Source organism: Epinephelus fuscoguttatus, linkage group LG23 (genome assembly GCF_011397635.1).
Source record: "Epinephelus fuscoguttatus linkage group LG23, E.fuscoguttatus.final_Chr_v1".
Classification (NCBI taxonomy): Eukaryota; Metazoa; Chordata; class Actinopteri; order Perciformes; family Serranidae; genus Epinephelus; species Epinephelus fuscoguttatus.
This window is the reverse complement of record NC_064774.1, coordinates 19725140-19752383: the sequence shown is the minus strand read 5'-3', so window position 1 is coordinate 19752383 and position 27244 is coordinate 19725140. Positions and strand designations below refer to the sequence as shown.

The 27244-nt window shown below is 41.7% G+C and overlaps 1 protein-coding gene across 4 annotated transcripts; it reads left to right on the top strand.

Moving 5' to 3' along the window:
* The first annotated feature begins 469 nt into the window (after positions 1 to 469).
* On the top strand, positions 470 to 24423 carry neurl4 (neuralized E3 ubiquitin protein ligase 4). Of its 4 annotated transcripts, none has more exons than XM_049567723.1 (29): positions 470 to 669; positions 5900 to 6419; positions 6511 to 6576; positions 6663 to 7159; positions 8878 to 8989; positions 9090 to 9178; positions 9264 to 9336; positions 9619 to 9892; positions 11543 to 11724; positions 11828 to 11913; positions 12051 to 12213; positions 12308 to 12518; positions 12827 to 12903; positions 13089 to 13167; positions 14204 to 14373; positions 14497 to 14625; positions 14901 to 15043; positions 15205 to 15423; positions 16234 to 16332; positions 16421 to 16573; positions 16661 to 16828; positions 18106 to 18264; positions 18454 to 18633; positions 18939 to 19032; positions 19429 to 19536; positions 19633 to 19777; positions 20037 to 20149; positions 21539 to 21698; positions 21821 to 24423. In XM_049567723.1, exons 1-29 carry the CDS (start codon positions 505 to 507, stop codon positions 22023 to 22025), a joined length of 4839 nt encoding a protein of 1612 aa, XP_049423680.1. In that variant the 5' UTR covers positions 470 to 504; the 3' UTR covers positions 22026 to 24423. The 4 variants fall into 4 exon arrangements, with proteins under 4 accessions (XP_049423680.1, XP_049423678.1, XP_049423677.1 ...); XM_049567721.1 differs by having other exon boundaries at positions 14898 to 15043; XM_049567720.1 differs by having other exon boundaries at positions 14497 to 14649.
* Positions 24424 to 27244: the final 2821 nt, after the last annotated feature.

Genomic DNA, 27244 nt, shown 5'->3' with positions numbered 1-27244 from the left:
TCGCAATATTTATCGTATTGCAAAATGTTTAAAGTTGCAATAATATTGTATAATGACTAGGCCTAAATATAGCCTACTGATAATATGATATGGTGGAGCCTTTGGTGATTCCCAACCCTAATCTATAGCCTAAATAAAATGTTCACTCACTGAAATCAAAAGTTTTTATCTTCAGTGGACTTCACATTTAATCAGATTTTGACTAAAGCCAAAATTCAGAATAAGAAAACCGATTTAAGACAGATACAGGCCTAAAATCAAATATGAAGGCTTCACTTTATAAATATTAACGTTTGATTAAGTGTTCAAATTATATTCTAAACAATTCCATAATTTATAAACAAGTGTAAATCTTAAAATTTATGTTATAGTGATTAATTTTATGTATTACAGAAATGGGTGTGGTGCAGTTCAACTTTATCACTTGCGGTAATCTACCGGCTGCCGTAACCTTAGCTACTGTCGCAAACCCCGACTGTCGTAAATACTGGCCGCCCACTGAAGATGGCGGCGGAGCTGCATCCGCGGAGCGGAAAGCTGATCGGCCTGTCCAACTCGAACCGGACCGCCCGGCGCAACCAGCCAGTCCAGGAGTTCAACCATGGCCTGGTGCTTAGCAAGGAGCCGCTGAGGGACCGGGATGTCTTCACCGTCCGCATTGACAAGAAGGTAAACAACAACAGGCCCGCCGCTGATGCGTCTCCTGAGCGGGGATGAGAGCAGCGGGAATGCGGGAGCGGAGCTTTGCAGGACGGGCCGGGGGTCTGTGTCTGTCCGCAGTGAGGGGCTTCCCCTACACTGGGCGGCTCACACTGCCTGACAGCGACCACGGTGGTAGCGATTCTTGTTAGGTGTATAACAGAAACTGTCAGTGATTTAGCAGAGACAGGTGGACTTAATAAAAACATTATTTTGTGTTGGTATGTTAAACGGATCATTTGGCTAGCGATAGCCTGCTGGTGTTGCCCTGGTACCGTCAGTTAGCCATGCTAATGAGCCGTTAGCAGTAGCAAGCAGCGTGAGCTCAAGCTAGCCGGGGCTAGCTCTTCTGGAAGGTGCTGTCGGGGCTCTGCTGCATGTTGACAAGGACTTACTGTTGCTTGTTTTACTACAGGAGCTCAATTGAGTTTGTTAACAAGGCTCTGTTTAGTTTTGTTTTGAGGGAGTCGGTGACAGCCGTAGGTGCCTGTCACCTTCTCTGCCTGTCTGTCCTGTTGGCTAATAATACTGCAGTGCTCATACCAGACCGTTGGGCTATTACAGGGACTCAAAGGCTGTGTGTGAATCTAAATTGGCACAAAGGCGTAGAATTAGTCACTGCTATCTGCTACTAGTGTCATTTATATTATTCAGAGTGACATGCTACTATCCACACACACATCATGATCTAAACACAAAGCACATGCAGACCTACCAGCACTGATCAAACAGCCCTAGTGGTGTAATGCATGACATGGAGCTGGCCACTAAAAGCTATAACTCATTAATCACTGGTGCTGGGATCTTTAAACATACACTCTTCCAGTCAATGCAGGGGCATGCACTCTCATTTAGCTCATTTGTCACTTATTATTCATTGCACTTTTAAGATATTTGACAAAGAATATGAACCAATTGGAGTACACATTTGTCATCCTGCTGTCTTTTGTCCATATGGTCCTTTGATTTATCCAAATCCAGATATGATAGGGTACATATTGATCCAGAGAACATGATTCATTTCTCACACCTAATGAGAAAGGTCCCCCTCTTATTCTTCAGGGAAAATGACACATTTTCCACCATAAATATGTCCTTTACCATCTCCATCCATTATTTTAGAAGCTCTGTTTTATACTAGTTTTTACTGATTGCATTTTTGCAGGCAACCAGTAAAAAAAGACACAAGCAGCTCACTATCTTGCTGTCCATAAAGATAACATAACCAAGAATCTATCTTTAAGTCAAACATATATTCCCCTAGAATATGTTCATCTTTTTACATGGTCATCTCCACTGATCAGTATTTATTTTTAGTGAGGCATGGTGAAAGAGCTAAATAAATTCCTCCATTCACCATTTCCTTGAATTCACAGCTTCCATGTCCACTTCAACATAAGTGCTTATCTGTGTCTTGTGCTGCGTTCTCTTGAGACTCTGGCCTCACCATATCATATCGAAGCCTGTGCACAGTGTTTACATTTCGGCTGTTATCAGCACAGGAGAGCTTGTCTGTTGTAATGGCTACTGCCTCTGCAGTCTGCAAGCCTACTGGGTTTATCAACAACATGGCAGCTCTGTAGCTCATGCCAGTGCCAACTGGGCCACACACACACCCTCTGAATGACGGTGTGTACGGCCAAGATGAGACAAGTTAGATCTACGACGATGAGACGGAGCTTCATGTGAGCCAGTGAGGCTAACGTGTGGTTTAATAGCACTTACTGCACATGAATGATTACCCATCCCTGATGGTCCTCTCAGGCCCGCCATAAACAGCCCCATGCTCTGACATGACATGCAGCGCCTGTCTGAGGATCAATACTTTCCCATCACAGGGCACCCAGATTGGCATGCCTGCCCATGATGGATGATGGAAAATGAGTGCAAGAGGATGAACACATGAAGTGATTTATTGGACAGACAGTTTGCCCAGAGTAGGACGCTGTCAGTGGTTTAGGGTTTGTATTTAAAGCTGTGGCTGTGATCTAGAGGAATATCACATATTGTACGTTTTAGGGAAGCAATGGTTTTAAACTGAAGATGATCTATGACCTGTAGTCTATCAGCAGGCTATCAGTCACAAACAGTCTCTAGTTCAAGCCTTTTAGGTGTAAGGATTTGCTGATTATTAATCTTGTATCATATGAAACTGGAGATTTTTTGTAGTTTTGTACTGGTGATCGGACAAAACAAGCTATTTGCTACATGTCACAAATATTTTGTCGATTAATCAATAAGTTGTTTGGTTTTTAAAATGTCGGAAAGTGGTGAAATATGTTGATAAGTGTTTCCCAAAGCCCAAGATGATGTTCTTAAACATTTTGCTTTGTCCACAACCCAAAGATATTAAGTTTACTGTCGCAGAAGACTAAAGAAATCAAAAATATTCAAACTGAAGAAGCTGGAATCAGAAAATTTTGACTTTTTTCACTTAGAAAATAACTCAAACCGATTAGTCAATTATCAAATTAGTTGGAAATTAATTTAATAGTTGACAACTGATCAATTATTTGATCTATATATCTATATCTATATTCTAGGAATATAAGGCTTAGACTAATAAAATTATGAGGTTATCACAAGAATTAAAGAATGGCTGGGCAGTATATTGATTTAAAATTGATGTTATAATTTGAGACAAGATAGTGTCTTAGCTTTTGGACAGTGTTATATCACAAGTGTTGTCTTTTCCTGGTCTTAAAGACTGCGTTACAGTAAAGTGATGTCATTTTCTGAACGTACCACACTCTTCCATTCTAGTTTTATTATTTCCGTTTAGCTACATAGTCATTGTGTCTGCATTACTGAGGATTATTTATCAGAAATCTTGTGTAAATATGTTGTAAAAGCACCAATTTTCAACCCTAAAATATCGTCACAATAGGTATTTGGTATTGATTGATTTTCTCCATGTCACCCAGCCATAAATGAAAGTATCAGCACATTAAGTGTTTTGTAATAAAAAAAAAAATCGTATTAAAAATATATACTTTCTCTGTCAGAACCATGTTAATATTTTATACGGCAGTAAAACCTGGCTGTTAAAATTTTAATAATTCCCTCAACAGAGTTCAGCTGTTACATTTTGTCTCTCTGTGTTTATATGGTCTGTTGGATGAGAAGCCTTCTCTGCTCTGAAGTCCTTTCAGTGCTTCCCAGGCTCTGCTTTTGATGCAATTAATTTTTCATTCTCTTCAAAAAGCTGTCCAGTGGTCATACTCCGCATGTATCCTGTAGTTATTGGTCTTTGAACAGAGAGAGAGAAAGCGAGAGAGAGAGAGAGAGAGAGACTGAGAGGCAGACACCCACAGGCTGCCGTTACATAAGTGAATGAGCAAGAGAAGGAGATGTCTGTCTCCTCCACACAGCGACCCGGTCAGGCTGAGTTACTACTAAATCTGTTAACCCAGATACCCGGGCTTTCGTAGCACACTGCCTTACATAGCACCTGCCACAGAGCTGAGGAGGACACAACGAGAGCAGACGAAGGAGAGGAGGCAATGTAAAAGGCAGTGTTGTAAAAACAATTATGTTTTTCTCGGAGGAAATCTTTTTTTGTTTTCTTGGCACGGACATGAGCTGCAGAAAAACACCTCAGGGGCTGGTCAGGCTTCAATGTTATACTCAAGGTCACGTCATCAGGGTGGATTTCTGCCAACTTTAACTGGAGTCCCGTGGAGTATTGGGGGGGGGAAGAAAAGGAGAGTAGCTGGAGATTAATCTTTCCGATGACTTATGACTGAATTCTTTATCTCGAGGAGCAAACTGCATGGCTTTTTGCTGGGCGTGTTTATCCGGAGGGGCGGCGAGAGGAGTGCAGCGAGCCAGGCGAACACTCCTCAGCAGGATGACGTGGGTTCGTGCCCCTTTGTCGGCGAGCATCTGCTGGGCTGAAGTGTCTCTGAGCAGGACTCTGAATCCCCACCAGCTGCACTGACTCTGCTCTGCAGTATCGCTGACTCTGCATCCTGTCGTCCACATCATGGAGGCAAAACACATGAAACTCAGAAATGACCCCAGGAGATCAATAAAGTATCACGTTATTGCGAGCTGATGTTGAGCTTCGTATTTCTGGGAAGACATAGATATCTTCAGCTGCATGTCATGTGATAGGATTCCAGTGTAATGCGAAGGCGAGAGGAGTTTTGCAGTGAAACATTTGTTTGGTGTTTTCATGTCTTGAATCCTCCGTGGAAGGCGAGATCATGGAGGTGAAGCTTGCTTGCTCAGACAGTGTTTGCTTTTTATCTGTGTTTTTATGAAAGCGCTGGTAGTCAAACCTCTTGTCATTGTTTTAGTGGACAGAAGATAACATGATAAAGGAGATGGGAGCTGGGTCATATGGCAACTCTTTATTTATTCTTTTTATTGGAACAAAAAAGAAAATGGCTTGACCTTTCGGGTCTTTGTCAGGCAAATGTCCAACATGACAAAGGATCATGTGTACACGCAAACACTGATTACAGTCGTCTGATTTCATGGTCAACTGAATAAACAAAGAAGTGCAACACCTACAGTATGAGGGGACAGCATTGCATGCTCTATTTATAGCTCTTTAATCTGGTCTCCTGCACCTGATCTATATATAGTACAGCATGTGCACTCTACTACCTTTAAGTATGAAAATGTATGAACATCTAATTTTGGAAGTTGGGTGCAGGTGCACTGAGAGATGAGTTAATGAATTAGTTTGACCCTGGATTCACGTTTTAAGCACCTGGCACTAGACATACAACCATTGCCACTGCATGCTGCCGTCACGTAGCTCAATTTTCATCAAGCGTTTGTTTCTGTTGTGTCACCGTGTGTTCGCACTGTCCTGCTTTATTTTCAAAGCAGCGCTCCCTGAGCGATGCTCTTCACTGACAGAAGGACTAAAAATAACAAGATGGATCATACAACAAGGCGCTCTTTGTTTTCCATAGATATCTACCTGCAGTTTTTAGCACAGCGCTTCAGTCTTTCAACATCACAGCTCAGATGCTGCCACTCTGGGTGTTTTTGTGATCAGAGTAACAGCTGCTGACAAGGGTTTTGTTATAACTTATTGTAGCTGCTACTATCTCCAAAATTCATATCTCTAGAGGACTCATTCTAGGATATATCAGTAAAAAATGTCATGTTTTGGTAACTTGTGAAGGTCATGACATGGCATTTTTTGAGCCATATTACATTCCTTTCCTCTGTATCCCCCCAGGTGAACTCTTGGAGCGGTTCCATTGAGATTGGCGTGACGGCACTGGACCCCGCCGCGCTGGAGTTCCCCAGCAGCGCCACAGGCCTTAAGGGCGGCTCCTGGATCGTTTCAGGCTGCTCGGTGCTACGTGACGGCCGCTCCGTCCTGGAAGAGTACGGCCGCGACCTCGACCAGCTAGCCGAGGGGGACCGGGTGGGCATTCAGCGCAGCTCACGTGGAGAGCTCCACCTCTGGGTAAACGGGCAGGACTGTGGTGCAGCAGCGAGCGGCTTGCCGCCCAAGCTCTGGGCAGTGGTGGACCTGTACGGCAAGTGCACTCAAGTGACGGTGGTGAGCTGTGAGCCGCCGCCGCCCTCTGCGGAGAAAGAGACAATAGAGCGGGACGAGGAAGTGGATGATGATGAGGAGGAGGAGGAGGAGGAGGAGGAAGAGGTGGTGGTGCGTGGGGGTCGGGAGGATGCGGGGATCACGGCACTGATGAATGTGGCAGCAATGAATGGAATGATGAATGGAGATGAAGGTAGGGCGCCTTTTTATCACTGTAGTTCATTTTTCATATTCTGGGTTTCATTGTGTTCACCTATTGTATGTTCCTCTCTCCTCCCTGTCAGTGCCTGAGCTTAGCTGCAGTCACAGCAGACCAGACAAGTTCCCAAACAACCTGGAGCCGGACACGGGTAAGAACATCCTCCTCAGATCAGTTGATGGACGTCGTGCAACATGACCTGTATTGACAACCTCCTCTTCCTCTCTGTCTCCTCAGTTCTAACGGAGCACCAGCTCTTTGACGTGTTCAACAACGCAATAGTATCTTTTTATCGCTCTGAGGATGAGGGCGGAGGGGAGGATGGCGGCGGTGGAGGAGGAGCAGGAGGCGGCGGCAGCAGTGGAGGAGGAAATTCAGGATCTGACTCCTCTTCCAGAAATGACAGGGGGAGCAGCAGTGGGGGAGGTGCTGTCAACAGTGACAGTGGAACAGGGACATCAGGAGGAAGTAGTGGAGGAAGTGGAGGAAGTGGTGGCTCTGCAGGAGAAGGTGGGAATGCTAACAACAGCCCTGCTGGTAACGGAGGGGTCGGGCTGGCGACTGTGACGGGTGCGATGACCACCAACGACGCGCTGCTGTTCCATGAAAAATGTGGCACACTGATCAAACTGAGCAACAACAACAAGACGGCAGAGCGGAGGAGACCTCTGGACGAGTTCAATAACGGCGTGGTGATGACCAACCGGCCGCTCCGACACAACGAGATGTTTGAGGTGTTTACAATCACACGACTCAGTGCTGCCATGTTTGTGCTTACATGAATGAGACCAGATATCGTTTTAGTTTTTAAATATTATAAACGTTGTTCCCTGGTTTTAAAGGCTGAATTACAGTAAAGTGATGTAATGTCCTAAACTTACCAGACTGTTGTAGCTGTTCTATTATTTGCCTTTAACCACTCAGGACCTGTGTTCACCAAAGTATTTTTCCCAGCTGAAAACACCAGACGCTACTCTTCAGATGCCCAGCTGGGAGCGTGTGAGAGCGCTTTGGAGGCACTACGTATTCTGTTTTTCAGCTGAAATGCTTTGATTGCATCTGGTTGCTATGATATGGGAAATCTGTGAAAGTAAAAATGTCGAGGCAAGGTAGAGTACTTGCTTTGGATGAGGGGAAGGCAGAAGCATGCAGGGGGAAAGGATGGACTTGCCGGTCTGTGTGGGTTCATTACAGAAAACATATATTACACCGATCAGCCACAACATTAAAACCACTCGCGGGTAAAGTGAATAACATTGATCATCTTGCGACAGTGCAATGTTCTGTTGGGAAACCTTGGGTCATGGCATTCATGTGGATGCTACGTGACACGCTCCACCCATCCAAACACCATTGCAGACCAAGTGAGCCCCCTTATGGCAACGGCACTTGTCAATGGCAGTGCCCCCTCCCCAGCAGGACAATGCACCATGCCACACTATGTTAACTGCTCAGGAATGACCCCAGGAAGGGGACAAAGAGCTCAAGGCATTGACTTGGTCTCCAAATACCCCAGATCCCAATGTGATCGAACATCTGAGGAATGTGCTGTTACCCCAGAGGTACCCCCGATCCATGGTGGGTCCTCCTTGGACCGGACTTGGCTCTGAGCTGTTAAGACATGAACACAGGACCTCTGGAGGATGTCCTCTGGTGCCTGGCATCGGGGCGTTACTTTCAGATCTTTTGAGTCCCGTGAGTTGTGAGGTGGGGTACCAGCACATCTTACAGATGTTTCATCAGATCTGGATCCAAGAAATTCGGAGGCCAGATTGACGCCTTGAGCTCTTTGTCTTGTTCCTCGGACCATGGAGATGTCTCCTCCATTAATGTTGTTGTTCAGCACATGTACCTGTAAGATGTGACAGTGACTGTCTTTGTGTACTTGTCCCACCCCTCTTAATGTCATAGGATGGCCGGGTATTGAGATACTTGGTCAAAAACATTGTAAAATTAGATTTTCTCCATATCACGTAGCCATACTTAAATGTCAAAATTGTATTCATTTTCATCCATTGACAAACTGAAGCACCACTAGAAGACAATTACAAGAGTGTGAGTATGAAAATGAGTCTTTGCTTGGTCATCACATGACTTGACATTACTAGACACTCTCAAAGAGAAATAATCAAAATGTTCATAGAAATTTTACTTTTATTCAAGACTGTTTCAGTGCTTTTGCCTCAGGACAGTCAGAAATATCAGGATATTGTTTTATTGATAAAGGTGTTTCTAGTCTGTGCTGACGATACAGAGTCTCTTACAGTGAACAGGGTATTTTGTCATTGCAGTCGCATAAACTTCAGATGTTCACCTCATGCTTGGAGGTCTGGTGCCATTCATCACTCTGAGCTCGAGGCAGAACAGAGATCTCTTCATTTTAGCTCATGAATAATGTGAAGAAAATTGTCAGCACCAGAAAAGTTTAAATGTATTCCTGTTACATTTTCAGATCCGCATTGATAAGCTGGTGGACAAGTGGTCGGGCTCAATAGAGATCGGCGTGACAACACACAATCCCAACAACCTGGACTATCCTGCAACTATGACCAATCTGCGCTCAGGTGACACACACACACACACACACACCAAGATGCACAGACACTATGTCAAAGACAGCAGCTGTTGTTCACTGTGAAGTTACTGACATTGTTCTGTCTGTAGGTACAATCATGATGAGTGGCTGCGGGATACTGACCAACGGGAAAGGAACCCGTCGGGAATACTGTGAATTTAGCCTCGATGAACTTCAGGTTGGTGATGGCACATGCACACGCACATTTCATTCTGCCACCTATCATGTGAGTGTGTCTGTTAACTCCTCTGATCCATGTTTAGGAGGGAGATCACATAGGGCTGATGCGCAAAGCCAGTGGAGCGCTCCACTTCTACATCAATGGCATCGACCAAGGTGAGGCGCATCGAGACGCTTCTTGAGGGGAAAGCAAACCCACTACTGGGGAGTGGGTGGTCGCGATGATATGATGGTGATGGTTATAAATGAATGATAGAGAAACACCCAACCAGTCAGCTCTGAACAGAAAGATGGGGCTAAAATATAGATTTGTTTTTTAGATTTTTGTTTTCCTGTGATTCTGTGATGCTTTACATAATAAGTTGGACATAATAAATACTGTAACTGAGACTGTTGTCTGTGGAGCAAGTGTGATTACCACTCTGTTGTCTTTCCCAGGTGTTGCAGCAGCTCAGACCCCCGGCGTGGTCTACGGTGTGGTCGACCTCTACGGCATGGCCGTCAAAGTCACCATAGTCCACAACCACAACCACAGTGACCGCCTCAGACGCAACAACGCCATCATGAGGGCTTTATCGCCCGACGTGGGCCGGCCCAGGCCAGCTCTGTCTCTCACTCCAGACGCAGAGGGGCCCGACCGACTGCTCTTTCACCCCAACTGTGGCCAGAAGGCCGCCATCATTAGTGATGGCAGGACGGCGCTGCGGCCACAGTGAGTGCGAAAAGACTAAAATAACAATAGGTGCAAAAAGCTGGTGTTAGTTAGAGCAAAATTAAATAACAGCAGCTGAAGGTAAACAAAGCAGCTTCACCATGTTTTTTGAACTCTGGGAACAGATAGCCGACTTGTTCCTGATGACAGATGAAGCCTGTAGGCTTGATAAGGAAGAAGTAGGTCAGAAATGTATTTAGGTCCAAAGCCATTAAATAATTGATACACAACCAGCAACGTAAAGCGTGTTCTGTAACACACTGCTGCAGTTTATTTTTGCTTGTGGCATGTTCGGTTGTAGCATCCAATATGTTTTGTGTAGGCTGGTGTCATTGATTTATTTTCTGCTATAAAAACACATCAACAGCAAAGGCCAGTTTCTGAATTTGTGGTCCAGCTGAACACAGATGGAATCCCCTGAACCTTGTAAAAGTAAGGCAAGGCAAGTTTATTTAAATGTACATTTCAGTAGCAGGGCAAATCACTGTGTTACATACGAAGTGCAAAAGAAACACTGTTGTGGCTTCCAACTAAGTTCAAAAACAGCCACCCACAGACGCCATAATGGGAGATATGATGAACCCACTGGATGTATTGAGAGTTGCAGGATGAGGCTATGAACTGTTTGTCTTGACTGTCGCATTTAAAACAAATGAAAACAAAAATCCCCAAACAGACATTCCCCCAAATAAACAGGCCTGTACACAAACAAAGTTCAAATCAGTGGGGTATTAAACAACTCCATCTAACAATAAAACACTAATATTAACCAAATAGGCAGCGGTCAAAGACTTTAACCTCATTTTAGCACACCTGCCTTTAATTAAAGGTTCCTGAGATGCCTGGTCAGTGACTCAAAATAATAGCAAACTAGGACTTGGACAACAAGGCAAGTTGATATTAAAGGACATTTAAATACAGTCATTGAAGATATACTATGCAAGATTTTTCTAAAAAAAATAATGTACAGACTCATATGGGAGTAATCCCTCTTAATCATTAATTACAACCCACTAGAAGTGTGTGGTGGTGTATATTTCTGCAGAGACTCCGCCCTCTGCCTGTATTTTCTTAGTTTCCTTTTATTTTCTGTGTTCGGGGACCCCTGTGGGTGTGCACCCCCACAGCGCTCAGGTGAGGTCAGGGCTTTATAAAAAGGCAGTGACCAGGTGCCAGACCATGAGCAACAGGCATTCAAGAGACACAGTGCCTAAAAAAAATACCATAGCAAGGTGAAACACCAAATGAGGGTAAATTTGGGGTTGGCTTTCACTTTCACTTTTGCTGGTGAGCATGTTTATGAACAGTAGACTGCATAGTATACCTTTAACAGTGGGGTTTTTACTGGACTTATGGTATCTTCTGTCGTCAAGTGTTTCATTAAATTGGGTATGTCATGATTCTACAAGAGTTTTACTAAGCTAAGTGTAAAAGTCTGCTTTAGTTGTCTCACTAAATTTCTAGTGGAAAGTCTTAAATAAACTGGATTGTACTCAAAAAGTTGAAAGGGTTTTGGAAATGTTTTAAAAAAAATCTTCAGGTTTAGAGTTGATACTGCTTTTAGCATTTGCCCTACATGAAAAATACCAAAGTATGCAATGGGCAAAAATGCAGAAATCTTCTACAAGCAGTCTTCTTCTTCTTTCACAGTGCGACTGACGACTTCAACCATGGCGTGGTCCTGAGCAGCCGGCCGCTGCGCTCCAATGAGGTGTTCCAGGTTCGCATCGACAAGATGGTGGACAAGTGGGCGGGTTCCATCGAAATCGGTGTCACAACGCACAACCCTGCTTACCTGCAGCTGCCCTCCACCATGACCAACCTGCGCTCAGGTAAAGTACATGTGGGATACATGTAGAATTGCTGCTACATTTCTCTGCAAGTGTGAATCTCGTTACAACATTAACCAAATGTTTTGCTGTGTGTGTTTTCCAGGGACGTGGATGATGACGGGGAATGGCGTAATGCACAACGGAACAACAATACTGGATGAGTACGGACACAACCTGGACCGGCTCAAGGTGAGTGATGTTTGTTCTTTATTCCTCACCAGACTGTCACTTTCTGCCTTTTCATCCATCCCCCTCTCTTCTCCTCTCACATCCTTCCTGATATTTCCCTTTGTATGTTTTTATTAACCCTTTCTTCCCTCCTGCAGGCAGGTGACACAGTTGGTGTCGTGAGGAAAGAAGACGGCAGCCTCCACTTCTTTGTGAACGGTGTGGCTCAGGGCCCGGCAGCCTGGAACGTCCCTCCCAGTGTCTACGCTGTGGTCGACCTGTACGGCCAGGCTGCTCAGGCCACCATCATGGACGACATGGGTGAGTGACTGAGGAGCAGCTGAGATGCTAAAATTACTGAGACCCCTCTTTAGAAGATGTGAGCTTATATCTTTTCCCAATTATATTTTGCTAGTGGACCTCCCGCCTCTCCCAGAGGACAGCTCAGAGGGCCCCACAGCCATGTCCCCTGGGAGCCCCTGCTCGGTAGGAGGAGCCAGCACGATCAACGACCTGCGTTTTCACCACCTGCATGGCACTAACGCTGTCATCACCAATGGGGGGCGCACCGCCCTGCGTCAGAACTGCCGCAGCGAGTTCAACGACGCTATTGTCATTTCCAACAGGTGATGAAACACATGACAGATAACTTAGCACATCATATCTTTCCCATTTTCCCAGTGCTTTCTCTCATGTGTTAACTCAAAAATATCGATTCATCATAATTGATATTGATTCTGAATATTTGAAATTGTTTCAACAGTACCTGTCACTCTGCTGTTCTCTTCTACTACCCCAGAAAAGTAGTCGCTATCATTCTCTCGCCTTCTTCTATTTATCTTTTAATATATATTCTAATTTATTTGCCCTCAATGTCAGTTTCTCCCTGTGGTATTGAAAATGGTATCAAATATTGATATTTTCCTCCTTGTAGGTGCCTTCGAGATGGAGAGCTGTTTGAAATCATTATTCAGAAGATGGTGGACCGCTGGTCGGGTTCAATAGAAGCAGGTGAGGTGTTTCTAATGTGTCCACTCTGCCTTTCTATCCTTCTTTTTAGTCAGCCAACAAAAATGACAATAAAAGCTACTGTGTGTTGCTTCACATTTATCTCTATGGCAGCATTGGAATAATTCCCTATAAATGTGTTTAATATGTAATCACTACAGATTTCTTCTTACCTTCTCTGTGTGCAGGAGTGACAGCCATCAGGCCAGATGAGCTCGAGTTTCCTAACACTATGACTGATATCGACTATGACACTTGGATGCTCAGGTAGAACACTATGAGAACATGAAGACTCTAAATCTGTTTTTTCCAGCAATATCTTTATTCATCCCAAATGTTTTCAAAGACCGTTTGTTTACTCAATAATATTAATGATCTTTTCCAGAGGTCATAGTCTTTGGTCTGCCCGTCTTGAAGAGATTTAGAGAACTCATTTTGCAGTTAGTAATAAAAGATCTAAGGCAGCGGTGTCGTCCTTGGGCACATGATGTTTATCATGGTGTAAATCTAGGATTAAAATTAGATCATATATTAGTGAATGCCTAATTTATTCCCCAGAGCTTGTTTCATCTCCGTCCAGAACTCTTTCACTTCATCGCATTCTTAAATCACAATGGAAAAAGGTCTCTTCTCCTGTCCACACCTAATACACAGGTGCAGGATACTTGTTTAGCTTGTCTGGTGTCACGTATGACCTCATCAGCCAATTTTATTGCAAAAATTTGAATCCAGTTTTGACAGTTTGTGTGTCTGCTTTGGCACATACTGCTCCCCAGTCCTCCAAAGGGACTGTATTACCATAAATTTGTTTATTTTGCTGTTTATTAGGCTCTTAAACACACACTTTGCTGTTATTTCTGAGTTCTTCATTATTATCAAATACACAACAATCACAGAGAAACAGTTACTGGTAACAAAAATCTGGGATCTCAGGCTCCCTCCGACAATGCTAATTAAATATGTATTTAAAAAAGGAAAGGAAGGAACACCGATAATCACACAAGGAAAAAAAGAGAGAATCTAAGACATAGAATAGTGCAAGTTAAATATAGGGATAAAATATGACAAATAAATTTGCGAATGATTAAATTGAATGTAAACTGGAATATGTACTTCATCCATTTGCTAAATGTTAGTGCCTATATTTGGTTTAATCATGTTCCCAAAGTTTTTTTTTCCTTGAACCCCTTAGATGAAGAAATTCAAACTCAAAAATGTAGAGCTACATGAAACCTAGAAACATAATACGTTTATAAAAGTTCAGATCATATCTATAAAATTTGTCTTCCTTCTTTTCACACAGTGGAACAGCCATCATGCAGGATGGCAACACGATGCGCAACAACTACGGCTGCGACCTGGACTCCCTGACCACGGGCTCACGGATCGGCATGATGCGCTCAGCCAGCGGCGACCTCCACTATTACATCAACGGCGTGGATCAAGGAGTCGCCTGCACTGGTCTGCCCCCAGGTAAAGATTAGTCAGAGGAAGTCAGAAATGTGAAACCAGCACTCTGAAGCCAGATAGGAGAGAAATACTGCTGTGTCGAGTTGGGAGTGTAGATGATCATCCACGTCTCTCTGTGTCTCTCAGAGGTGTACGCTGTCATCGACCTGTATGGTCAGTGTGTTCAGGTGTCCATCACCAGCTCCTCAGGCCCGCTGGACAACAGTCTCTGTACCAGCAACATCACTGAGAAGAGCTTCCCCATCCACTCACCAGGTAGACATCAGGCTCCCTGCTCAGGTCTGCAAAGCCTTAAAACCCCAAAATATTCGGTATAATATGATATAAAACAGAGAAAAGCAGGAAATCTCCATATTTGCAAGGCTGAAAACAGCATTTGTCAGCTATCAGTGTAATAGGCGATTATTTTTCTGTTGATTAGTCGAGTAATCTTTGCAGCTCTAGTCTGAAATGCTATTTTAGTAGAAGATATATCAGTTGTCCTCAAAGCCTCATCTCCATATTTCTTCCTCTCTGTGTGTGTGCAGTAGCAGGCGTAGCCCATCGGCTCCACAGTAAACATGGTAAGAATGTGGTGCTGCTCGGCGACGGCTGCCAGGGCGTCAGAGTCGGAGGTTACGCTCACGGCATCGTGTTCAGCGCGAAGGAGCTCAAAACAGACGAGCTGTTTGAGGTAAACAAAGGCTTGAGCCTAGAACGTTCTACCTTGTCATGCTTTTAAGTAATTTGCATGTTATCTGCGTATGCTATAAATGTTTGTCATCCTTTTCTAGCTGCTGCTGTTTTGTTCTTTTTCCTGATCTCTCTCTCTCTCTCTCTCTCTCTCCACTGCAGGTGAGGATTGATGAGGTGGATGAGCAGTGGTGCGGTTCGCTGCATATCGGTCTGACCACTCTGGCACCCCCGGAGCTGCCGTCCTGCCCGCTGTCAGGTCTCTCCCCCTCCCTCCCTCAGCTTCGCACCAAGGTCACCTGGCTGCTCTGCGGCTCTGAGGTCCGTCGCAACGGCGTGCTGCAGCGCCAGAACTACGGCTGCTCACTGGACCGGCTGACGGTAAGCTGCAGCTCCCTGCACTGTGAGCACAGTTAGATTAGAGGTCACATCAAAGACCTTTAAACCCTCAGGGATCTCTTCGTCTGTCTCAAATCCATTGACTGAGATAAAGATGTTATCAGCTTTGAGATTTTCACAGTGTGACATCAGTATTACATCTTAAAACTGAAATTGAATCTTATGTTACTCATCGACCACAATAACCATTTCTTCTCTCTTTTTTATTCTGTTAGCATTTAAGATTATTGCCAAAGCACTTACTAAAATGTGCTTTTTAAAAACTGCTATGCAGATAAGGAGAAGCACACAGCCACAGCAGCATCACTCACAGTTCAGGCTGAGCAATGCTTTAGTATTTAACATGTCACAGGGAGAAATGTGGCCATTCAGCAACACAAAAAGCATCATTTAATGTTGACTCAAGGTAACAAAGGCTATGAATTATGTTGTGATTTATTTTAAAATCAATCTTCAAGTTCACTCATTTGAATCTTGATTATTTTCTGTTAGAGCTGCAACGATTAATTGGTTAGTTGTCAATGATTAAATTAGTCAACAACTAATTTGATAATCAATTGGTTTAAGTCATTTAAAAAGTCAAAGTTCTCAATATCACAAATCCCAGTTGACCTCAGAGGGCTTTACAACATACAACACCCTCTGTCCTTGGATCCTCAGAGCGAATAAGGAACCCACGCCACACTCAGTGCTTGTTATACTCACCTTGTCAGAAGATATTGTGCTCTTCTTTAAATTAAAAAAAATCTCAAAACTGTTTTTAATTCTTCACTGAACATGATTGTTCCTCAGGTTGGGAACCGTGTTGGTGTGAAGAGGTGCAGCGATGACACCATGCACATCTTCATCGATGGTGAAGACATGGGACCTGCAGCCACTGCAGTAGCCAAGGTACACACACACACACTCACACACATTTTCAGTACACAGCTACTCGGCCCCACGCTGTCATTCAGCCCCTCTCTCTGTCTCCTCACAGAATGTGTATGCAGTTTTGGACCTGTATGGGCGGATAACGGCGGTGTCCATCGTGAGCTCTTCGTTGATGGAAGACATGGAAAGCGTCAAGGCGCCCTCGCTCTCCTCTGACAGCTGCAGCGAAGGAGAAGAAGACAGCACCCCTGTCAGAGAGGTAGGAGCACCAGTCTGTCTGTTAACAAAACATGTTGCTCACTGCATCGTTGAATTTCCTGAGAGAAACTCTTCATGTCGCCTCCAGGTTGAGACTGAGCCGTGTGTACTGGTGCCCACTGTTATGGCGTTCCTGGAAAACCACGGCAAAAACATCCAGCTGTCCAACCAGAACCTGACAGCAGCCAGAGTATCCAGCTACAACCAGGGCCTGCTGGTCACCGCCCAGCCGCTAGCTCGCCAGCAGCTGTTCCAGGTAATGTACCTGTGTGGCTATGTTTCAGCTTCTTTGTCTTACTTTTAATAACTGAGTTTGTAATTTCAGTATTTACATAGTGTAGAGTAGTGTTGCACGGTATACTGGTACCAACGGTAGACCGCGGTACTAAAACTCCACGGTACATATGATACCATAATGTTGGAGTACCGTAGTACTACGGTACCTCACGGTACCACTACTGTGGGATAAGTTCAAAGTCCAATGGCAAGAGGGTGAGTGTCCATGAGCCGTCCAATAACGGCGGAGGATCTTTGAGCAGTGAAAGTCATTATTTATTTCTTACTTGTAGGCAGTGATTTGTTTTCCACAGAGCTCTACGGTGCGAGCATTTTACTCGCATTTGCGACTAAAAATATTTTTGCGCGAGCAAAAGAAATCATTCAGGAGCAGGCTGTGCGAGTACAGATTTCAACCAGCAGCAGAAACGAAAGGCGAATCCTGCCGGTTGTGGGTTGAACAGGGGTCACAGACAGGAATACGGCGGAGCACTATGGCCACCTCAATATAACGGCTTACCGGCGACAGAGAAGCCCGACTCCAGGTCCAATAATTTCCTCTTTGTTGGTGTCATGACTGCCCAGTAGTACCTGAACAGCCGAGCCGTGGCGGCACACAGGTATGTGGCGTGTCAGAGGAGAAACGAGGTGTTCACATTTCTCTCTTTGTGGCAGGTAACGGTCCACAAACCTCACCGCACTTTAGGGACTGTTCTTAGCTTATCAGGGGAGGAGGGTGGCTGGTTGATTTTTATTTCATTTATTTATTTTATTTTGATCCCCCCTATGTTAATCACTTATCGATGCTGTTTTTGAAGTATGAATACATCAGTAAGTAATTTATTCCAAAACTCAGGGAACTTCAAGGCACTCTCTTTGGAAAAATTAAAAAGCCTTTATTGTTATGGCTTGGTCATCTTAAACCTTTAAAAACTCTGACGCGTTTCGGCATACAAGCCTTCGTCAGGGAGTCAAACAGTAGTAATTTATTCCATTGAAATATCATTGATGTGTAATAGAAAAGTGATTTAACTTTTTATATTTGACAAAAGGCACATCTGCCTAATTTTTGCTTTGGTATCGTGATACTACTCAGAACCATGATACTTTGACTGGTATCGTACCGTGGGTCCCAATTTTGGTACCGTGACAACACTAGTGTACAGTACTTACTAGTAGAATATATATAGAATGCGATGGCAAGGTGTTTAGGCGGTGATTGTTCCAGTGTGTCAACAGCCTCTCTTTCCTCACCAGTTTCAAATCGACCGTCTGAACCCGTCATGGACGTCATCGCTGTCATTAGGGGTGATAGGTCACTCCCCCGACCGGCTCAACTTCCCCTCCACAGCGTGCTGTCTGAAACGCTCCGCCTGGCTGCTGCAGAGAGACTCTGTCTTCCACAACTCCCTGAAGGTACACCCACACTCTTAAACACACAGAATCTGTCTGTCATGTTGCACTGCTCTATTGATTTTTGCCTCACATGACAAACGGAGTGTGTTCTCTGACATCAGCCTCATCGATTGTTTGATTGATTCTCTTGTTATTTTCTCTCACTCGCTAATGTCTCTCCTTTTCTTCCATTTTTCCTTCACTCAACAGATATGTGAGAATTATGGTCCTAATTTGGACACCTGTCCAGAGGGGACGGTGTTGGGTCTGCTGGTGGACGCCAACAGCTGTCTCCACCTCTATGTCAACGGCATGGATCAGGGTGTGGCTGCGCAGGACATTCCTTCGCCCTGCTACCCCTTCATCGACCTCTACGGCCAGTGTGAACAGGTCAGCACTACAGACACATAAACACACTGAAACGGTCATGTCAGTTTGGTGTTTGACGCTTTTTCTTGACAGTTTACATAAATGATTGATCAATTATGGAAGCCTGTTTGTGCCTTTCTCAAAATTATTTGCAGATACTAACTCCATATTGGCGGAAATGAGCTTCCATAAACAATTATCTAAAGAAAAATAGTTGTTGGCAATTGATGTTCTGACAACTGACTAATCAGTAGTATTTCAGGATTACATTACTACGATCTAAATCCCAAGGTGATATCCTAATGAATGTTGTGTCGTCATGGCAGGTTACTATAGTAACAAATAACGTGCCAGCTGTGGGCGGAGAGAGTGGTGAGACCCGTTGTCAGGGCGACATGGAGAAGGCAGACATGGTTGACGGTAAGAAGTTTGTGTTTTACTGTCAGATTATCTTTTCATTTATTCAGGGGTCCTGCACAGTTTGGAAAAATATGGATTTTTAATTTTATTTTAATTTTTGTAATTTCCAGGTTTGGATAAGTGTAGAAAAAATACTTGCATTTCTGGAGTATTGCCCATTATCTCTTTTTATAATATAATATCCACAGTTTCTAAAAATACTATAGAATATAGTCAGAATGTAACATACATGGTAACAGCTGGATTTTCAAACCATTTATTAACATAATAAACATCAAGCTATTTGTCAAATACAGTTTAAAAAGTCTACAGGAAAGTCAGGAAAAGTGTGGAATTTTCAAAAGGAAAATGTTTCTGTTCAGTCTTGTATTTTATCTGTTTTGTTTTTATATACAGGAATCAAAGAGAGTGTGTGCTGGACGCCCCCTCCAGAGGTCAACCCCAACAAGACCTGCGAGTACCAGGCACTCTGCTCACGCTTTAAGGACCTGCTCACATTACCAGGTGAGTTTTATCCCAAGCCTTTCTGCCATGATCTCTGCCTCAGATCTAAAGTCATGTAACAACCCAATCTTTTTCCTCTCTACCACCACCTGTAAGATGGCTATTTTAATGAAGACGCAAAATACAACCTGTGCTACTGTGAGTCCTGCCACAAGCTTCGGGGTGACGAGGCTTATTACAAGAGAGGAGAGCCGCCTCGGGACTACGCCTTGCCCTTTGGATGGTGCCGCTTCGCCCTCAGGTGGGAGGACAATCTCATGGGTCACATACATGATAGAGCACTGAGATAACAGGGTGAAAGTTTGTAAATGGCTGTGTTCCTGTTTAATTTTCCTTGCCAGTATGTAACGCTATTCTACTTCTACTACTACAAATAACATGAAATAAAATGGACATAAAATAAAAATCACATGATGTCTGTCGGTCTGTTATTGACATCAGCAGAGCCCTGTCAATGCTGAATGTGTGTCTATATAAGTGCATGTATCTTCTTTGTTTAGGATCAAGCCCCACTGTGAGGTTTCTAATGCACTGAAGAAGTGGCACATCGCATACCACGGCACCAGTGTAGGAGCCCTGCGACGCACGCTGGACCACAGCCAGCTGCTGCCTGGTATGAAAATTGTTGGTTCCTTTTTATAAAGACACAAACTCTGTGACTTTGAGAAGAGGTTTCAACAACTGACTGAAAGAAATGTCCCTGAAACTAAAACCTTGACTAAATGTTGTGACTTTTCAACAATATTTTTATGACTTAATATATTATTACCTTTTCATGACATTTTATTGCCATGCTACATATGACATTTTTATGACCTACTATACCAGCACATTTTTATCACATTCTTATACCTTACTAAACTATGACTTTTTTCCTTCACATTATAGCATGTAATTTTAAAGGTGATTTAAAAAGTCATAGTAGAGTATGCAAAAAATTAATGAAAAAAAGGTTATCATATAGCACGTCATCAAAGTCATAGAATAATATGTCAAATATGTACTCAAAATGTCACACTGTAAGGATGTGATTTAAAAAGTCATTGTATAATATGTCAAAAAAGTCACAGTATAGAGTATAGTATAGAGTGCCATAAAAATGTGAAAAAAGTATGTCATGAAAAAAAAGTCATAGTATAGCATGTCGTCAAAAACTATGAAAAAAATATTATAGTGTAGTATGTCGTCCAAAATCATGAAAAAAACATCATAGTATAGTATGTCATTCAAAAGCCTGAAAAAAGTCATAGTATACTATGTCCTCAAAAATCATGAAAAAAGTCAGTATAGTATATCGTCAAAAACGATGAAAAAGTCATACTGTAGTATGTCGTCCAAAATCATTAAAAAAGTCATAGTATAGTATGTCATCAAAAATCTTGAAAAAAAAGTCATAGTATAGTATGTCGTGAAAAACAATGAAAAAAAGTCATAGTATAGCATGTCGTCCAAAATCATGAAAAAAGTCATAGTTTAGTATGTCATCAAAAATCTTGAAAAAAATGTCATAGTATAGTATGTCGTCCAAAATCATGAAAAAAGTTATAGTATAGTACGTGGTCAAAAATCTTGAAAAAAAAAAAAAGTCATAGTATAGTATGTTGTCAAAAATCTTGGAAAAAAAAGTCATAGTATAGTATGTCGTCCAAAAAAAAAGAAAAAAAAAAAAGTCATAGTATAGTATGTCGTCCAAAATCAAGAAAAAAGTCATGGTATAGTATGTCGGCCAAAAATCATGAAAAAAAAGTCATAGTTTAGTATGTCGTCAAAAATCATGAAAAAAAAGTCATAGTATAGTATGTCAAAAACGATGAAAAAAAATAAGTCATGATATAGTATGTCGTCAAAAACGATGAAAAAATGTCATAGTAAAATATGTTGTCCAAATACAAAGAATGCATTCAATGTGAAGTTCAGAGATTGTATAAAATGTTTCTGAGGGCCGTCATTGGCCAGCGAGCCAAACTTGACCTTCATGATAAATGTAATTTTGTTGTTGCAGGAACATCATCCATCTTCTCGGTGTCTCCGGTGAAGGCGGAGGGGCCTAATGGCTACACTGAGCCAGAGGAGAACAGTGCCCCAGGCAGGGAGGTTCCCAGAGTGCGCCTCTCCCCCACTATGCGCTACTCCGGCATGGAGATCTTTGCCCCTAAAGTGCAGTAAGACCTCCTGCTTCACTGATACATGTGATTTGTTTGCACCTACCCGTTTACAGTGGAGAGCGAACAGGAAACAACGGGACAAAGAGCACTTACTGATAGTTTCCTCTCTCCTCATGCAGATTTCGGGACCCGCGTTCTCACCGCAGTCACCATGCTCAGGTGGGATTCCAGGTGTGTGTGCGTCCAGGCTCCTACAAGGTGGGACCCCAGACACTCGGCCACAGCGAGTCCCTGGACCCTCGCTTCAGCAACTCAGAGATTGAGTGGATTACAAAAGAGCAGGGCGGCACGCTCCTCTACGGACTGCTCATCCGGGTCGAGTGAATGTTGCGACAAGGGAGGCATTCGGGTGGAAGTGGGGAGGGTCCATGCGGCGCTCCTCGTACTTTTAATAAACTGACAACCAAATCCAACCCCTGCCTTGAGCGAGAGACTCCTCTGGAATCCAGCTGTTCCTACTGTGGATTGTTGACAATTCAGCATTATTGATTTGTTTTGTTTATTTTGTCAGTTTTTGGTTGTTTGCTCTTGGACTCTTTTAATGGCCGGGGGCTACGGCGGTTTCAAAGAAGAACAGACACTGCCTGCACTTTATGTTTTGGACACTCGTGGGCGATTTTTAAACTAACTTCTCATCGACACGACACGTTTGTTCATTCGCTACAGTTAGTTCTTTTTGCCACGTTTTTTGTTCTCATCCTTCCCAGTATATTTTCTTCCACACTCACAAACAGCTGTTTTTTTTTTTCCTTTAAATTTTGGCACTTATTTTAACACTCATCACCTCTGCTCTGATGAGTGTTTTTGATTTGGGAGGAGCTGTCCCCTGCCAATCTGCACGTTAAAGGACTGTCACCTAAAAAGACTGAAACGTGGGTCAAAAAGAAAAAAGAAAAAAAAAGAGTGACAATGTTTTCATAAAAAAAAACAGAAAGACACTTGAATCTGAGAATGAACCTGAGAGTGTCTTGTGATTGTGACTTCTTTGGGGGGGGGGGGGGGGGGTTTAAAACTGGAGGAAGAAAAAAAAATGTTTACACATGTACAACTGTATGTCGCTGTCCTCGTCATGTCTCCACGTTAGCAGTTCGGCTACTTTATCAGTCCTGTTTGCGTTTCTGTTGTGGCCCGGCATCACGTCTGACTCATCTTGTCAAATGGAAAACATTCACAGGCTTTAAACTGTGGTGAAAACTGGAAGGTTTGACATAAAAACAGACTTTTGGAGATTATGAATTGCAAATGATGTTCCAGCCTGACAGCATATGTGTTCATATTGAGAGGATTATGATGAAATTAAAAAATATACATTTACTTCTAGACTTGGCAGGCTTGATACAGGAAAAGGGGAAAAAGTCAAAGTTCGATACTTTGTTGTAGAGCAGCGTAAGAAGACTGATGCCACTCTCATGTTCTAATGGGAACTATGAAACTCCGGCTAGCAGTCTGCTAACTTAGCGTAGCATGTAGACTTGAAACAAGGAGACACAGCTAGCATAGCGCTGTCTTAAAGGTAGCCAAGTCCACCTGTTAGCACCTCCAAAGCTCACACGTCTTTTGTTTGTTTTGTTGATACAAAAACCAAAGAGTAAGAACACCACTTTGCCATTTTATAAAGTGTTACATGCCACAGTCTTTCTTGGCAAGGATCAGTTGCCAGGCAACCAGCGGAGACTCAGCTGGTTGTCTTGCAACCAAGAAATTGTTTGGCACAAAACCCCTTGTAAAAGATGAAATGTCGTTGTATCACTTTGGTTTTTTACAGATAAAACAAATTACAGGAAACAACAACATGCTGGTGAGCAGCTACCTTTGACCCCAAACCTCACTGTCTCCTGGCTGTAGCTTCACCTCAATACACAAACAAGTGAGTGCTATCAGTTTTCTCAAAAAGCAAGCTCTTGGCAAGAAAGTGAACTACCCATAATGTCGTACTTTAAAAAATAAACTAAAAGGCAGGTAAATGTGCTGAAGCCAAAAGGTTTAAGTGGTTTTCCACATCACTCCGACTGTGTCACTTCCCCCTCATCGTTTACTCTAGATCCACTCACACCTCCACTCTGATCTCTGCGTCAGTCGTGACCGACTGTGTTTACCTGGCAGGACCTCCAGAGCCAAAAAGGTGTAGTTTCCAGATCAGCAGGCCGTCATGTCGTCTGCATTCAACGACCTTTGCTGGTGTTTACATGTGAATGTTATTCATTAGGGCTCTGCAGTTCTTTTACATCAGCTAACATCATGGATTTACATTTGTCAAATGTTTTTACAAGGGTTTTCATTTAATCCCAAACATCCACCTAATGATTGATTGTATGTGAACAGCTTTCCAAAGTGTTGTTTTTTTTTTCACTGTTGTCAGTCCTGTTGCCAATTTGATAAACCTGCTACAGAACATGAAACCCTGACACTTTTCAAGGCACAGTTTTGTTGAGTCAAACTCAAAAATCATAATTGAAGAAGCTCAGTCACCTTCTAAGAGCAGCTGTGATTTGACTGATGGAAGGTCTATGGGGTTTGGCAGAAGGAGAAACTTCCAATCAAAAAATGTGAAAACTATTACTATATGGGTTATTTACAGCCCAGTGCTGCTTTGTACAATTTAGTTTGTATTGTTTTCTTCATTTGTTTTCTGTATGTTGCGTTGTACAGGCTGTTACATAACAAATCATATCTTCCTGATTTATAAAAAAGAAAAATAAACTGACAGACAGTATGCACAGAAGGATGGTTAAAGTTGTGGTTTTTTTTCTTTTTTAAATTTTATTTAAAGTAGAAAAAAAGTCTGATCACTGACATGTTATTGCAGTGTTGCATACGTTCTCAATCACACCTTTCCCAAAATGCTGTACTAATTACTCATTAAGGCCAATACTGTTTTTTTTCATAGCTTTTTGCAGAAATAATGGCTGCTTCAGGGGGCAGCTCTGTCCTGCCATTTAAGAACAGACACACACAAAGTGATGTGTCAAAAACGATGAAAAACAAAGTCATACTATAGTATGTCGTCCAAAATCATGAAAAAAGTCATAGTATAGTATGTCGTTCAAAATCATGAAAAAAAAAGTCATAGTATCGTACATCGTCCAAAATCATGAAAAAAAGGTCATAGTATAGTATGTTGTTCAAAATCATGAAAAAAAGTCATAGTATCGTACATCGTCCAAAATCATGAAAAAAAGTCATAGTATAGTATGTCGTCCAAAATCATGAAAAAACATCATAGTATATAGTATGTTCTCCAAAATCATGACAAAAGGTCATCGTATAGTATGTCGTTCAAAATCATGAAAAAAGGTCATCGTATAGTATGTCGTTCAAAATCATGAAAAAAAATGTCATAGTATAGTATGTCGTCCAAAATCATGAAAAAACATCATAGTATATAGTATGTCGTCCAAAATCTTGAAAAAACATCATAGTATATATTATGTCGTCCAAAATCATGAAAAAAGGTCATTGTGTAGTATGTCGTCCAAAATCATGAAAAAACATCATAGTATATAGTATGTCGTCCAAAATCATGAAAAAACATCATAGTATATAGTATGTTCTCCAAAATCATGAAAAAGGTCATCGCATAGTATGTCGTTCAAAATCATGAAAAAAAATGTCATAGTATAGTATGTCGTCCAAAATCATGAAAAAACATCATAGTATATAGTATGTCGTCCAAAATCATGAAAAAAGGTCATCGTGTAGTATGTCGTCCAAAATCATGAAAAAACATCATAGTATACAGTATGTTCTCCAAAATCATGAAAAAAAGTCATCGCATAGTATGTCGTTCAAAATCATGAAAAAAAATGTCATAGTATAGTATGTCGTTCAAAATCATGAAAAAAATGTCATAGTATAGTATGTCGTCCAAAATCATGAAAAAACATCATAGTATATAGTCTGTCGTCCAAAATCATGAAAAAACATCATAGTATATAGTATGTTCTCCAAAATCATGAAAAAAAGTCATCGCATAGTATGTCGTTCAAAATCATGAAAAAAGGTCATCGTATAGTATGTCGTCCAAAATCATGAAAAAAGGTCATCGTATAGTATGTCGTCCAAAATCATGAAAAAACATCATAGTATATAGTATGTTCTCCAAAATCATGAAAAAAAGTCATCGCATAGTATGTCGTTCAAAATCATGAAAAAACATCATAGTATATAGTATGTCGTCCAAAATCATGAAAAAACATCATAGTATATAGTATGTCGTCCAAAATCATGAAAAAATGTCATAGTATAGTATGTTGTCCAAAATCATGAAAAAAGGTCATCGCATAGTATGTCGTTCAAAATCATGAAAAAAAAAGTCATAGTATAGTATGTCATCCAAAATCATGAAAAAACATCATAGTATATAGTATGTCATCCAAAATCATGAAAAAAGGTCATCGCATAGTATGTCGTTCAAAATCATGAAAAAAAATGTCATAGTATAGTATGTCGTCCAAAATCATGAAAAAACATCATAGTATATATTATGTCATCCAAAATCATGAAAAAAGGTCATCGCATAGTATGTCGTTCAAAATCATGAAAAAAAAATGTCATAGTATAGTATGTCGTCCAAAATCATGAAAAAACATCATAGTATATAGTATGTTCTCCAAAATCATGAAAAAACATCATAGTATATAGTATGTTCTCCAAAATCATGAAAAAACATCATAGTATATAGTCTGTCATCCAAAATCATGAAAAAACATCATAGTATATAGTATGTCGTCCAAAATCATGAAAAAAGGTCATCGTATAGTATGTCGTCCAAAATCATGAAAAAACATCATAGTATATAGTATGTTCTCCAAAATCATGAAAAAAAGTCATCGCATAGTATGTCGTTCAAAATCATGAAAAAACATCATAGTATATAGTATGTTCTCCAAAATCATGAAAAAAGGTCATCGCATAGTATGTCGTCCAAAATCATGAAAAAAAGTCAGAGTATAGTATGTCGTCCAAAATCATGAAAAAAGTCATAGTATAGTATGTCGTCCAAAATCATGAAAAAAAGTCATAGTATAGTATGTCATCCAAAATCATGAAAAAAGGTCATCGCATAGTATGTCGTTCAAAATCATGAAAAAAAATGTCATAGTATAGTATGTCATCCAAAATCATGAAAAAACATCATAGTATATATTATGTCATCCAAAATCATGAAAAAAGGTCATCGCATAGTATGTCGTTCAAAATCATGAAAAAAAATGTCATAGTATAGCATGTCGTCCAAAATCATGAAAAAACATCATAGTATATAGTATGTCGTCCAAAATCATGAAAAAACATCATAGTATATAGTATGTCGTTCAAAATCATGAAAAAAAATGTCATAGTATAGTATGTCGTCCAAAATCATGAAAAAACATCATAGTATATATTATGTCATCCAAAATCATGAAAAAAGGTCATCGCATAGTATGTCGTCCAAAATCATGAAAAAACATCATAGTATATATTATGTCATCCAAAATCATGAAAAAAGGTCATCGCATAGTATGTCGTCCAAAATCATGAAAAAACATCATAGTATATAGTAT